This window comes from Lepus europaeus, chromosome 4 (genome assembly GCF_033115175.1).
Source record: "Lepus europaeus isolate LE1 chromosome 4, mLepTim1.pri, whole genome shotgun sequence".
Classification (NCBI taxonomy): Eukaryota; Metazoa; Chordata; class Mammalia; order Lagomorpha; family Leporidae; genus Lepus; species Lepus europaeus.
Window position 1 is genome coordinate 107896832 of NC_084830.1, and position 12953 is coordinate 107909784.

General features: G+C 39.4%; 1 protein-coding gene across 1 annotated transcript in view; it reads right to left on the reverse strand.

Moving 5' to 3' along the window:
* Positions 1–12953, reverse strand: part of CREBRF (CREB3 regulatory factor) — an 81324-nt gene that overhangs the window by 6307 nt on the left and 62064 nt on the right. Inside the window, exon 8 of the mRNA XM_062188677.1 lies at positions 8808–8930. Within this exon, the coding sequence (XP_062044661.1) occupies positions 8808–8930 (123 nt within the window). The remainder of the gene's footprint in view (positions 1–8807; positions 8931–12953) is intronic.

A 12953-nucleotide genomic window follows, 5' to 3' on the forward strand; every position in this document is an offset into this window, starting at 1 on the left:
GTTCCCTTTCTTCATTTTAAAGAAAATGAATGAATAAGAAAATTAAAAGGAGAAAAAGTAGAAGCAGAAGTAGTATACAGGTTGATTTTCTCATCTTCCTCATCTTTTATAGCAATATCAAAACATACTTAAAATTAATAAATCACTAGGTACAAGTATATTTATTAAAGTTTTAAGAAAAATAAAAAGGGTGAAAATAGAAACATTTATTTAATAATTTTTAATAGAAAAAAGAAAAAGATACTTTAAAAAATACTGCCCTATCTTAACCATGTATAAGTCTGGCATGATTAACAATGGGACAAATTAATATTATGTGCCTCCTGGCTGATGGAATGAGAGGAACGTAAGATGCATTCTATTTATTTATTTATTTTATTTTTAAGGGATACAAATTTCCTAAGTACAACTTTAGGAATATAGTTATTCTTCCCACCATACCTGCCCTCCCACCCATACTCCCATCCCCTGTCCTCCTCCTCCTCCTTCCCAGTACCATTCTCCATTAAGATTCATTTTTAATTTACTTTGTACACAGAAGACCAACTCTATACTAAATAAATATTTCAACAATTTGCACACACATGCACACACAAAAAACTGTTTGAGAACTAGTTTTACATTTAACTCTCATTATACAACTCATTGACGACAGAAGTCCTGCATGGGGAGTTAGTGCACGGTGACTCCTGTTGTTAATTTAACAATTAACACTCTTATATATGATGTCAGTGACCACCTGAGGCTCTTGACATGAGCTGCCTAGGCTACGGAAGACTTTTGAATACACAAACTCTGTCAGTATTTAGACAATGCCATAAGCAAAGTGGAAGTTCTCTCCTCCCTTTAGAGAAAAGTACTTCCTCCTTTGATGGCTACTTCTTTCCACTGGGTTCTCAATCACAGAAATCCTTTATGTAGAGGGATTTATTTGCCACAGTGTCATTGCTTTACATGCCTAAAATGCTCTCACAGGCTTTTCAGCCAGACCAGGAAGTCTTAAGGGCTGATTCTGAGGTCAGAGTGTTACTTAAAGCGACTGTCATTCTATGAGTTTGCTGTGTGGACTGCTTCCCATGTTGGAACATTCTCTCCTTTTTAATTCTATCTATTATTATTACCAGACACTTGATCCTATTTATATGATCACTTTAAGACTTAATCCTATCTATATGCTCCTTTAACATTTAATATGATCACCTTAACACTTAATGGGATTTGGAGTCCCATGACAAGTTTTTAAGCTATCCCCTTAGAAGTAACTTTGTAGGAATGTATGCAGAACTGTACAGCATTACAGTTACAAACTTTCTCCTCCCTCTCTTATTCCCATTCTTATTTTTTACTGAGATCCATCCTCAATTGACTTTATGCACATATGATTAACTCTATAACTCTATGTTAAGTAAAGAGCTCAACAAATAGTATAAAGAAAAAAAAAAAAAACAAAACGCCGTGGCTTAACAGGCTAATCCTCCGCCTTGCGGCGCCGGCACACCGGGTTCTAGTCCCGCTTGGGGCGCTGGATTCTATCCCGGTTGCCCCTCTTCCAGGCCAGCTCTCTGCTATGGCCCGGGAAGGCAGTGGAGGATGGCCCAAGTCCTTGGGCCCTGCAACTGCATGGGAGACCAGGAGAAGCACCTGGCTCCTGGCTTCAGAGCAGCGAGATGCGCCAGCCGCAGCAGCCATTGGAGGGTGAACCAACGGCAAACAAGGAAGACCTTTCTCTCTGTCTCTCTCTCTCTCACTATCCACTCTGCCTGTCAAAACAAAACAAAACAAAAAAAACCTCAAAACTGTTCCTTTACAGTCAAGACAAATGCAGCTCAAGACATAAGATGTATTCTTGCTAAAATATTTAACTACATCTAGTCATGAAGAAACAGATAAATCCAAATAATAAGACAGTTTACAACATCAACTATCCGAATATTTCATTAAAAAGTCTGGAGACTGGCCGGCGCCGGCACACTGGGTTCTAGTCCCGGTCGGGGCACCGATCCTGTCCCGGTTGCCCCTCTTCCAGGCCAGCTCTCTGCTGTGGCCAGGGAGTGCAGTGGAGGATGGCCCAAGTGCTTGGGCCCTGCACCCCATGGGAGACCAGGAGAAGCCCCTGGCTCCTGCCATCGGAACAGCGCAGTGCGTCGGCCGCAGCGCGCCTACCGCGGCGGCCATTGGAGGGTGAACCAACAGCAAAAGGAAGACCTTTCTCTCTGTCTCTCTCTCACTGTCCACTCTGCCTGTCAAAAAAAAAAAAAAAAGTCTGGAGACTGATGTGGATTATAGGAGAAAAAGAAATGAAACTAAATGCAATGCGTGCTCCTCAGTTTGATCACAAGCAAACAAAAAGGCTACAAGGGACATTAAAAGACAACTAGGGGAATTTAAATAAGGATTCCACATATTATATTTAATGTTGAAGAACTTGGATGAAGGTCCTTGGTTGTAAGATACACATGCTGACACAGTTAGGGATGAAGAAATCACATTTACAAATTATCTTCAAATATCCCTCCCACAAATATCCACAAAAACAAAGCATTCTACAGAAAAACAAAGAAAATAAAAGATGAATCTGAAACACCTTGTTGGGAACCTTTCTGAGGTATACACAGAGTACATGGATCCCCTCCACCACTATTAGTCTGGATATTAGTCTCAGTATTCCTCAGGGCCCATAAAGACTTGGCCCCATGCTGATGTTACTGGGAGAAGTGAAGACTTGATGGTGTTTGGGAGAGGAGGTCCTTAGGTCACTGGGCATGCTCTCAAGGTAGTCCTCATGAGAAGGCTGGTCATTTTAGCTGAGTTTGGCCTTGCTCTCTCTGCTTCTTGGATTGTGATTCTCCGCATGTGTTTCACCACCCATTGCACTCACCAGACACCAGACCAATGCGGCCACCCAATCTTGGAATGTGAACTTCCAAAACCAAAACCATAAATCAAAATAAATCCTTTTCCTTCATAAGTAGCTTCTCTCAGATGTTTATTATAGGGGGGAAAATTTATTTTTTTATTTTTATTTTTTTTAAAAAAGCAGCACACACTTGGTGGTTGTGTTTTTTTGTTTTTTTGTTTTTTTTACAGCTAGAGTTAGTGACAGAGACAAAGAGAAAAGGTCTTCCTTTCGTTGGTTTACCCTTCAAATGGCTGCCACGGCCGGAGCTAAACTGATCCGAAGCCAGGAGCCATGTGCTTCTTCCCGGTCTTCCATGCGGGTGCAGGCGCCCAAGCACTTGGGCCATCCTTTACTGCCTTCCCAGGCCACAGCAGAGAACTGGACTGGAAGAGGAGCAACCGGAACTAGAACCCAGTGCCCATATGGGATGCCAGCGCTGCAGGCGGAGGATTAACCAAGTGAGCCATGGCGCCGGGTCCCAGAAAACTTATTGATATAACCACAAAAAAAGAGAATATCTAATTAAGATTATCTAGTCAAAATATATGGCAGTCTGAATATAAAACAGAACATACATCTTCTTTGCAAATATCCACAGGACATTTAAAATTATAAGCATGTATTAGGTAGCTAAAAAAATCTGTAAACCACAAAAGTATTAGTTAGTAACAAAACGAGAAAATAATCGTCACCTCCCAAGAAATTTTAAGTCTCACAGATTTCTTGAGTCAAAGAGTAAATTAAACATAAAATTGTAATATATTCAGAAATAACAAATATATGATATTAGGACTTAAAAAGCACAGCTAAAGCAGCTTTAAGAAGAAATCAGAAAGGCTTTTATTTATGTAAATTAACAAGAAAGAATAAAAATGAATTAAGCATCTAGTAACTCAAAGAATTAGGACTGGTAAATTCAAGAACTGATTCTTGAAGCCAGTGTTAAGCTGCCACCTACAATGCAGGCATTCCATATGGGCACCAGTTCCAGCTGGCTCCATTTCCTATCTAGCTCTCTGTTAATGCACCTGGGGAAGAAGATGGTCCAAATGCTTGGGCCCTTGCACCCACGTGGGAAACCCAGATGGAGCTCCTGGCTTCGGCCTGGCCCAGCCCAGGCCATTTGGAAAGTGAACCAGCAGATGAAAGATGGGTCTCTCTCTCCTCTCTCTCTAACTCCGCCTTTTAAATAAATAAATAAATCTTCTAAAAAAACTTATTCAGGAAGAGGTTGTAATCTGATGAATTATCATATATAAGCGATAGAGAAGGTTTTCAAAGAGTTACTCAAAACAAGCACATTAGACCAGTAAGTTTCTGGTATACCAGTGAGTATTCTACTAAATCCTTAAGGAAAAATATTTAAGCTGGTACAGAGAGAAATTCTGGGAAGACAGCTGTTTGGAGATTGGAGGCTTTAATATCCAGTATCCCCTATAAAAACAGAATAACTAAATGGTGAAAACAGTTTAGAATAACTAAATGGAAAACAGTCATCAACAACAAGGTATTCCAATGAACCCCAACATTCAACCACAATAACCTGTATGGAATCAGTATGATCGGTACTGATGTAGAATGAGCCAAAAGGGAGCAATGGACCTCAGAACAACAGAAGCTGAAAACAGCCAATAGGTTTCTCACTGAGCACCCAGGGGCCAACTTGAGAAGTGCAGCTAAAGTTCTGAGAGACTCTGGGCATCCCAGGAGTGAGTACAAGGTGCATTTACACAGTAAGGGGAAAAGGGTACATAGTCTAGCCTCTGAGAAGTTAGAAAATTGACCACCACAGTTCTCTCTTGTTGGACAAGAGTCAGCACTGATAAGAAATCTCCAGAAGTGGAATTAATATTGGGCAAAACAAAAGATGTGGAAGAGAAAGAGAGTGCAGACAAAATGAGGGAAGGAGAACAGAACAAGAAATTTCAGAAAGCACTTAGCTGGGGCCACCACTGGAGTACAGGAGGTTCAGTGGATGCTTGCAGATGCTGGCTGGAGGCCCACTACCTCCTCTTCAGGTCCAGCTCTCTGCTAATGCACCTGGGAAGGCAAGAGCTGATGGCTCAAGTACTTGAGTTCCTGCCATCCAAGTGGGAGACCTCAATGGAGGTCCTGGCTCCTGCTCCACTGCAGCCACTTGGGAAGTCATCCAGCAGATGAATATCTTTGTTCTGTGTCTCTCCTCCTCTGTGACTCTGCCTTTTCATATATACTTTTAAATATTATATATATAATAATACATTATTATATATATAAAATAATATGATATATATTACATTATATATAATTTATACATTATATAATAATATATAACATTGGATAATATATTAATATTACATTATATAATATAATTATATGTAATATTATATACTTTTAAAATATATTTTATTAAAATACATTACATATATACTTATATATAAAATATATATTTCTATTTTAAAAGTGGCTACATGCTTTTCTTTAGATTTAATCCACTTATTTGAAAGGCAGAGGGACAGAGAGAAAGAGATCTTCTACCTGTTGCTTCACTTTCCAAACTAATTCTACATACAAATGAGCAACCGGCTATAGCAGCCATTTGGAGGGTGAACCAATGGAAGGAGGACCTTTCTTTCTGTCTCCCTCTCTCACTGTCTAACTCTGCCTGTCAAAAAAAAAAAAAAGTTATTCTAAGAAAAACAAGAACATCTCTATAACAGTGAGTGTGCCTAAAGACATGATCCCAAAATGGATGAAAATCATCACCTACTATTATTTCAAAATGAACCAAAGACATTAATGAAAATGCTTTAAGACATGAAAGAACATAAGTCAGAAGTAGAAAAACTCAGAGGTAAGGTCAGAAAATAATTAGATATAAAAGGAAAAGCTAATTTCTAAAATTAAAACAAAATTAAAAGAAATATAGGTATACTAAATAACAAAGCAAATAATTCTTTAAGAGAAAGAGAAAGTGAAAAGGACTTTAAGAAAAAGAGAAAATGAAAAGGAAAGAATTTTAAAATAAAGAAGAAATGAAGTGATGAAAAGAGATTCAGGAAAAAGTGACAAATACTGAAGATACACAAAGAAGAGCCAGTAGCATCCTGCTGGAGGAAAAGCAAGGGAACAGGTTAACACTAAATTAAAAAATTAGAATCTACGAATTGAAAAAGCACCGTACATAAAGGAGATTATCAACCTAAAATGGCCAATTTTCAGATACAGCCTGGAAAAACACTAGAATTTCAAAGAAAAGAGAAAATCCTTCCAGCATCCAGGCAAAATCAGCAAATAAATGATAAGGAAAAAATAATTAAGCAATTATTAGCTTTTTAATAGCAACATTTTATGCCAGAAGAAAATGAAGAAACATACTAAAAATATTCAATTTAAGAAAATATAGGTCAAGGATTTTGTATCTGGTAAAACTGACTTTCAAGTGTAGGGGGAAGGGGGGCGTTGTTTTGGTGTATCTGCTAAAAGCTGCCGTCTGTAGTGCCAGAATCCCATATGGGCGCCAGTTAGAGTCCCAGCTGCTCCACTTCCAATCTAGATCTCTGTTATGGCCTGGGAAAGCAATGAAGGATGTCCCATGTCCTTGGGCCCCTGCACCTGTGTGGAAGACCCAGAAGAAGCTCCAGGCTCTTGGTTTCAGATGGGTCCAGCTCCAGCCATTGCAGCCATTTGGGAAGTGAACCAGTGGATGGAAGACTGACTGACTTTCTCTTTCTCTCTCTGCCTCTGCCTCTCTGGAACTCTGTCTTTCAAATAAATAAATAAATCTTTAAAAAATGTATAGAGAGAATATGCAAGCTTATAAATGTATATACAAGGTCTTTTAATGAAAAAAATAGAAGACAAAAAATTTTTTCTTGTAATATTCAATTCCCTTTTCTGCCTAACAAAGGAAGACTCAAAATGCTTTTTTTTTTTTTTTTTTTTTTGACAGGCAGAGTTACAGTGAGAGAGAGAGAGACAGAAAGAGAAAGGTCTTCCTTTTCCGTTGGTTCAGCCCCCACAAAGCTGCTACAGCCAGCATGCTGTACTGATCTGAAGTCAGGAGCCAGGTGCTTCCTCCTGGTCTCCCACGTGGGTGCAGGGCCCAAGCACTCGGGCCATCCTCCACTGCCTTCCCGGGCCACAGAAGAGAGCTGGACTGGAAGAGGAGCAATAGGATCCAGCGCCCCAACTGGGACTAGAACCCGGAGCACTGGCGCCACAGGCAGAGGATTAGCCGAGTGAGCTGTGGTGCCAGCCTCTAAATGCTTTTTACAAAGCACAGATAGAGGCCAGCACTGTGGCGTGGTGGGCTAGGCCTCTGCCTGTGGGGCAAACCAGTGGATGGAAGACTTCTCTCTCTCTGCCTCTGCCTCTTGTAACTCTGCCTTTCAAATAAATAAATAAATATTTTTTAAAATAAAATAAAAAGCATAGATCATGGAGCTGACACTGTAGCGCAGTAAGTTAAGCATCTGCCTGCAACACCAGCATCCCATTTGGACATCGGTCCAAGTCCTGGCTGCTCCTCTTCTGATCCAGCTCCCTGCTGTGGCCTGGGAAAGCAGTAGAAGATGGCCCAAGTGCTTGGGCCCCTGCACCTGCATGAGAGACCTGGAAGAAGCTCCTGGCTCCTGGCTTTGGATCTGCTAACCTCTGGCCATTGAAGCCATTTGGGGAATCAACCAGTGGATGAAGACCTCATTCTCTGTCACTTTCTCTCTCTGTCTCTAACTCTGCCTCTTAAGCAAATAAATAAATCTTAAAAAAAAAAAAATCAAAATGCTTTGAAATAATACATAAACTATTAAAAAACAAATTAAAGGGCAGGTATTTAACCTAGCAGTGGATGCCCACATCCCATATTGGAGTGCCTGGGTTTAAGTCTCAGATCTACTCCTGATTCCAGTTTCCTGCTAATATCCACCCTGGGAGGCCATTGAGACTCTGCACAAGGGAGACCTTGGTTGAGTTCCTGGCTTCTGGCTTCAACTTGGTGCAACCCAGGCTTTTGGGTAGTAAATCAGTGGATAGGAATTTGCTCTATCTGCTTTTCAAAGAAAATAAATTCTAAAAATTAAATAAAAAAAAACTATTAAAATAGCATCAATCTATTTAAAGAAAAAGGCAAACAAATTCATATTTACTGCTCTGTTTTGCTTAACAAGTAATGAATTTACCATTTTGGTACTAGAATAACCTACACAAAAGTAGAAAATAATTTAACAGTTTAGAAAAAGACTGATATTTAGGATCTACTTGTAACCCTAAGGTTGTTTTCAGTATAAATAGAGTTTTGTTCAAGATAAACATTTTAGCTTCCATTCTATCAACTGAATTTAGGGGGTTTTCAAGGTCTGTTCTCTGTTGTGACAATCTTAGTGTGCCACTGACCTGTAAGGTAGTGTGTACCCATGGTAGCTGAGCTCCTGGACCATTAGAGTTACCCTGTCTATGTCCACACTGACTGTCTCTCTCCTCCCTGTCATCTCTTAGTCTGCCTGGTTCTGCATGCCTGCCTCTCTGACCCTCCTTACACTGTATAATCTGTATAGGAATGGGAAATCAGATAACTGACTTTTTTAGAATCCTGTGAAATATGTTACTGAGTACAACAAACACGTAAGAAACTAAACTGCAAGTCAGACGCCTGACAGCTCAGAGTCTTCCCTCCTTCCTCCCAAAAGGAAAGTTAAAGTTGTTCTACGTTTGTCTACATTTGTCAGCAATTAAGACTAAATTACATATTGTAGGAACCAGGAGTACATGTTTACAAACACTGAATTTCAAAAGACAAAACTATTCTAAGGGGAGTAACTACAATGAAAGCACTTGACATTTTCCTTAAACTAAAATAACTTTTAATATCTACTTAAATCATATATGATATGTTACTATTTGTTATGAATTTATCCAATTTGCTTCTTACCAAGAGTATCTTTTATGAGGATTTCAAGCTTCTGTCCCATGTTGGGTCCTCTCTCCTCTCTTGGATTCTGTACCCGGTTTACAATCTCTTGTTTGATGGAGTTTATTACAAACAATAAATTATCTGTAGAACAGAAAAAGAAAAAAAAAAAAAAAACAAAAACCAAATTGGACCAGGTCACTAACAAGGAAGAGCTTGCTTTTAATTATGTAGTAATAAATATTAATTAAAACAGAGAATACAATATACTCTGATTTCTCTTCAGATCATGTAAATCTTTCACCTTTTAAAAACGAAAAAATACATAAGAAAACATTAAGTAATGACGGTTATAAGTCTTCCTAGCGAAAGAGACTAACATCAAATGATGTGTCGCTTTTAGTAACACATGTAGATACACATCAATGTCTACTAGCCTATAAGCAATTTGACTTACTTGTTTTCATAGCTGTAAGACCTATGAAAATGCCTGGCACGTCAAATCATAGTAAATGTTTATTAAATAAATCAAACCAAGTTCTTCAAAGACAAAGGCTTTACAAACAAGTTTCACAACTTTAAAAAGCTTAAAAAAAGAAAAGTAAAACAAAAGTAAAGAGAAGAAAGGAAATAATAAACAGCAGAAATCAACAAAGCAGATAACACACACACACACAATAAAGAAAATTAACAAGGCCAAAAGCTGGTTCTTTGAAAAGATCAACAGAATTCACAACCTTCCCTCTATCCCCCCAAGGAAAATTGATCACAAAAAAGAAAAAGAAAACACCAATCACCTACATCCAGAATGAAAAAAAAAGGTTATTACTTCAGAATATATAAACATGAAACTGATAAGAAGAAAATACAATGAATTTGAAGGAAATGGACAAATTTTTTTGAAAATACATCTTAACAAAATCAACAAGAAATGGAAAATTGAATAGTCTATTTTTAGTACAGGAATTAAAAACCAAAAACTCTTCCCAAAAGAAAATCCAGAGAGTTTTTATGGTGAATTATATAAAAAATTCAATGAAGGAATAAAATGGATCTCATCAAACTTTCTCAAAAGAAAGAAAGAGGGAAGGAGGGAGGGGGATGGGGAGAGGGGAGGAGAGAGAAAGAGAAGAGATTTCCTGGCCTAATTCAATCTGTGAGGCCATGCATAAAGAAAACCATAGAGCAGTAATCTCTTGATTATAATTTGCTCTTCCTCAACTAGTAATACTGAAACTACTGAAAAAAGGGCAATCTAGACAGAGGTTAAACAGAGAAAATAAGAAATAATGGGGAAGGGAACAAGTTAAAACTATATGCAGGGCCAATATTAAAATAAACAAGGAAAGTATAGCTAACCCATAGAACAATATGAAACAACAATGTATGCTTCTTCATTTATTTATCTATTTGAAAGGCAGATTTAAAAGAGAAGGAGAAAGAGAGAGAGAGAATCTTGTATTTGCTGATTCATTTTTCAAATGGTGACAAGGACCAGGTCTGAGCCAGGCTAAAGTTGGGAGCCAGGAGCTTCATCCAGGTCTCCCACCTGAGTGCAGCTGCCCAAATCAGTTGGGTCATTCTCCACTGCTTTCCCAGGCACATTAGCAGAGAGCTGGATTCAAAGTGGAGCAGTCGGGATTTGAACAGGAATCAAAACAGGATGCTGGCACCACAGACTGTGTCTTAACCCGTTTCGCCACAGCATTGATCCCCTTATGCTTTTTCTCCATGAATAAATGAGACAGACCACTATTTGTTCAAATACAAGTAAGGACATTGGCAAGAATCTGGACTTAAACAATGGGTTTCTCCTATATTTTTAGCAAGTTAAAAAATTAGCTTTAAAAGAAAAAAGAAACACTATAAAATAAAAAATAAAACAGAAGGAGAGAACAATCCAACATGGGAAGCAGGATACACAGCAGACTCATAGAAGGGCAGATGTCCTAAACAGCACTCTGGCCTCAGAATCAGCCCTTAAGACATTCAGATCTGGCTAAAAAGCCCATGAGAGTGCTTCAGGCATGGAAAGCCAAGACACTCTGGCCAAAAAAAAAAAAAAAAAAAAAAAACCACACACACACACACCTAAATGAAAGATCTCTGTGAGTGAGATCCCAGAGGAAAGAACAGGCCATCAAAGAAGGAGGTACCTTTCTCTGAAGGGAGGAGAGAACTTCCAGTTTGACTATGGCCTTATCTAAATAAGATTGGAGTTGGCAAACTCAAGAGGCTTCTATATAGCCTTGGCAGCTCATGACAAGAGCCTCAGGTGATTACTGATGTCATAAATAAGAGTGTCAATTGTTAAATCAACAATAGGAGTCACTGTACACTTACTCTCCATGTAGGACCTCTGTCCTTAATGTGTTATACTGTGTGAATTAACGGTATAGCTAGTACTCAAACAGTACTTTATACTTTGTGTTTCTGTGTGGGAGCAAACTGTTGAAATCTTTACTTAATATATACTAAATTGATCTTCTGCATATAAAAATAATTGAAAATGAATCTTGATGAAGAAAGGGATGGGAGAGGGAATGGGAAATGGGATGGTTGCGGGTGGGAGGGTGGTTATGGAGGGAAAAGGCTGCTATAATCCAAAAGTTGTACTTTGGAAATTTTTATTTATTAAATAAAAGTTAAAAAACAGAGCAGAATAGGTCTTCTCAAATCTTGGCAGTGACCATCCAAGCATACTGTTGGGGACGAGAGGGCAGAGGAGGCAAAGAAAGGGTATAGGGGAAGAGCTCTCACCCTGCCATAAAACTGTGGCTTTAGAAATAAAAGCATCTAGCTTTCAAAAATGTCATTCCTTGTATGAAATTATAGTAATTATAGATGTTCTTTTTAATGGCCTCACTTTTCAAGATATAAACTTGACAAGCCTCTATTCTTATAAAATGCCTTAAAGATATTTTTCAAATGTCTTTGATTTTGAATCAAGAATTCTAGAAACCCATGGGTTAACAGACAGATAATAGATAGTAATTGCTCCACAAAGCAGTAATAAAGTAACCTCTGGATACCCAGGAAGAACAAGGGCATCACTCACAGAGCTCAAGGTCAAAATGCTTCAATAGGGAGTGGGCATTTGGTTTAGCAGTTAAAATACCCACATCCCCTATCATCAAGTGCTTCCTACCAATGCAGACCCTGGGAGGCAGCAGGTGACAGTTTAAATAGTTGAGTCCCTGCCACTCACGAGGAGAACTTTGAGTTCCTGGTTCCAGCCGAGCCCTGGTGGTTGTGAGTATTTGAGAAGTGAACCAGCAGATGGGAGCTCTGCTTCAACAGCAAGAAAGAATATAAGAAAATGGATATTACTTCCATTCTAACAAACCAACTATTGTTTTACCTAATTTGTTTATCTTGATTAGAGTTCCTGAGTGGCCATTAAGAATAAAAACATCAGTTCATTTCACAAGTTGTAAACTTCACAGCTGGTAATCCTCTTTCTACTTTCACAAATGGAAATAAGATAATCAGGTAAAGGATTAAGAAAACTGCACAAAGTTTATTGAGTGCATACATCCCAGACCTCATGCTAAACTTAAGAAAATCCCTAGAAACAAATCACAATTGGGGCTGGCACTGTGGCATATCAGGTAAAGTTGCCACCTGCATCACCGGTATCCTAAATGGACACTGGTTGGAGTCTCGGCTGCTCCACTTCCTGTCCAGCTCTCTGCTAATGTGCCTGGGAAAGCATCAGAGGATGGCCCAAGTGCTTCGGCCCCTGCACCCATGTGGGAGACCCAGAAGATGCTCCTTGGCTCCCCACTTTGGCCTGGTCCAGCCTGGTCATTCAGGCTACAAGAGGAGTGACTCAATGGATGGAAGAGTACTCTCTCTGTAACTCTGCCTTTAAACTAGATACATAAATCTTTTTTAAAAAATTGATCATTTTGGCCGGCGCTGTGGCTCAACAGGCTAATCCTCCGCCTAGCAGCGCTGGCACACCGGGTTCTAGTCCCAGCTGGGGCGCCGGATTCTATCCCGGTTGCCCCTCTTCCAGGCCAGCTCTCTGCTGTGGCCCGGGAGTGCAGTGGAGGATGGCCCAAGTGCTTGGGCCCTGCACCCCATGGGAGACCAGGAGAAGGCACCTGGCTCCTGCCTTCAGCTCGGCGTGGTGCACCAGCCGCAGGGCACCTGTCGCGGCAG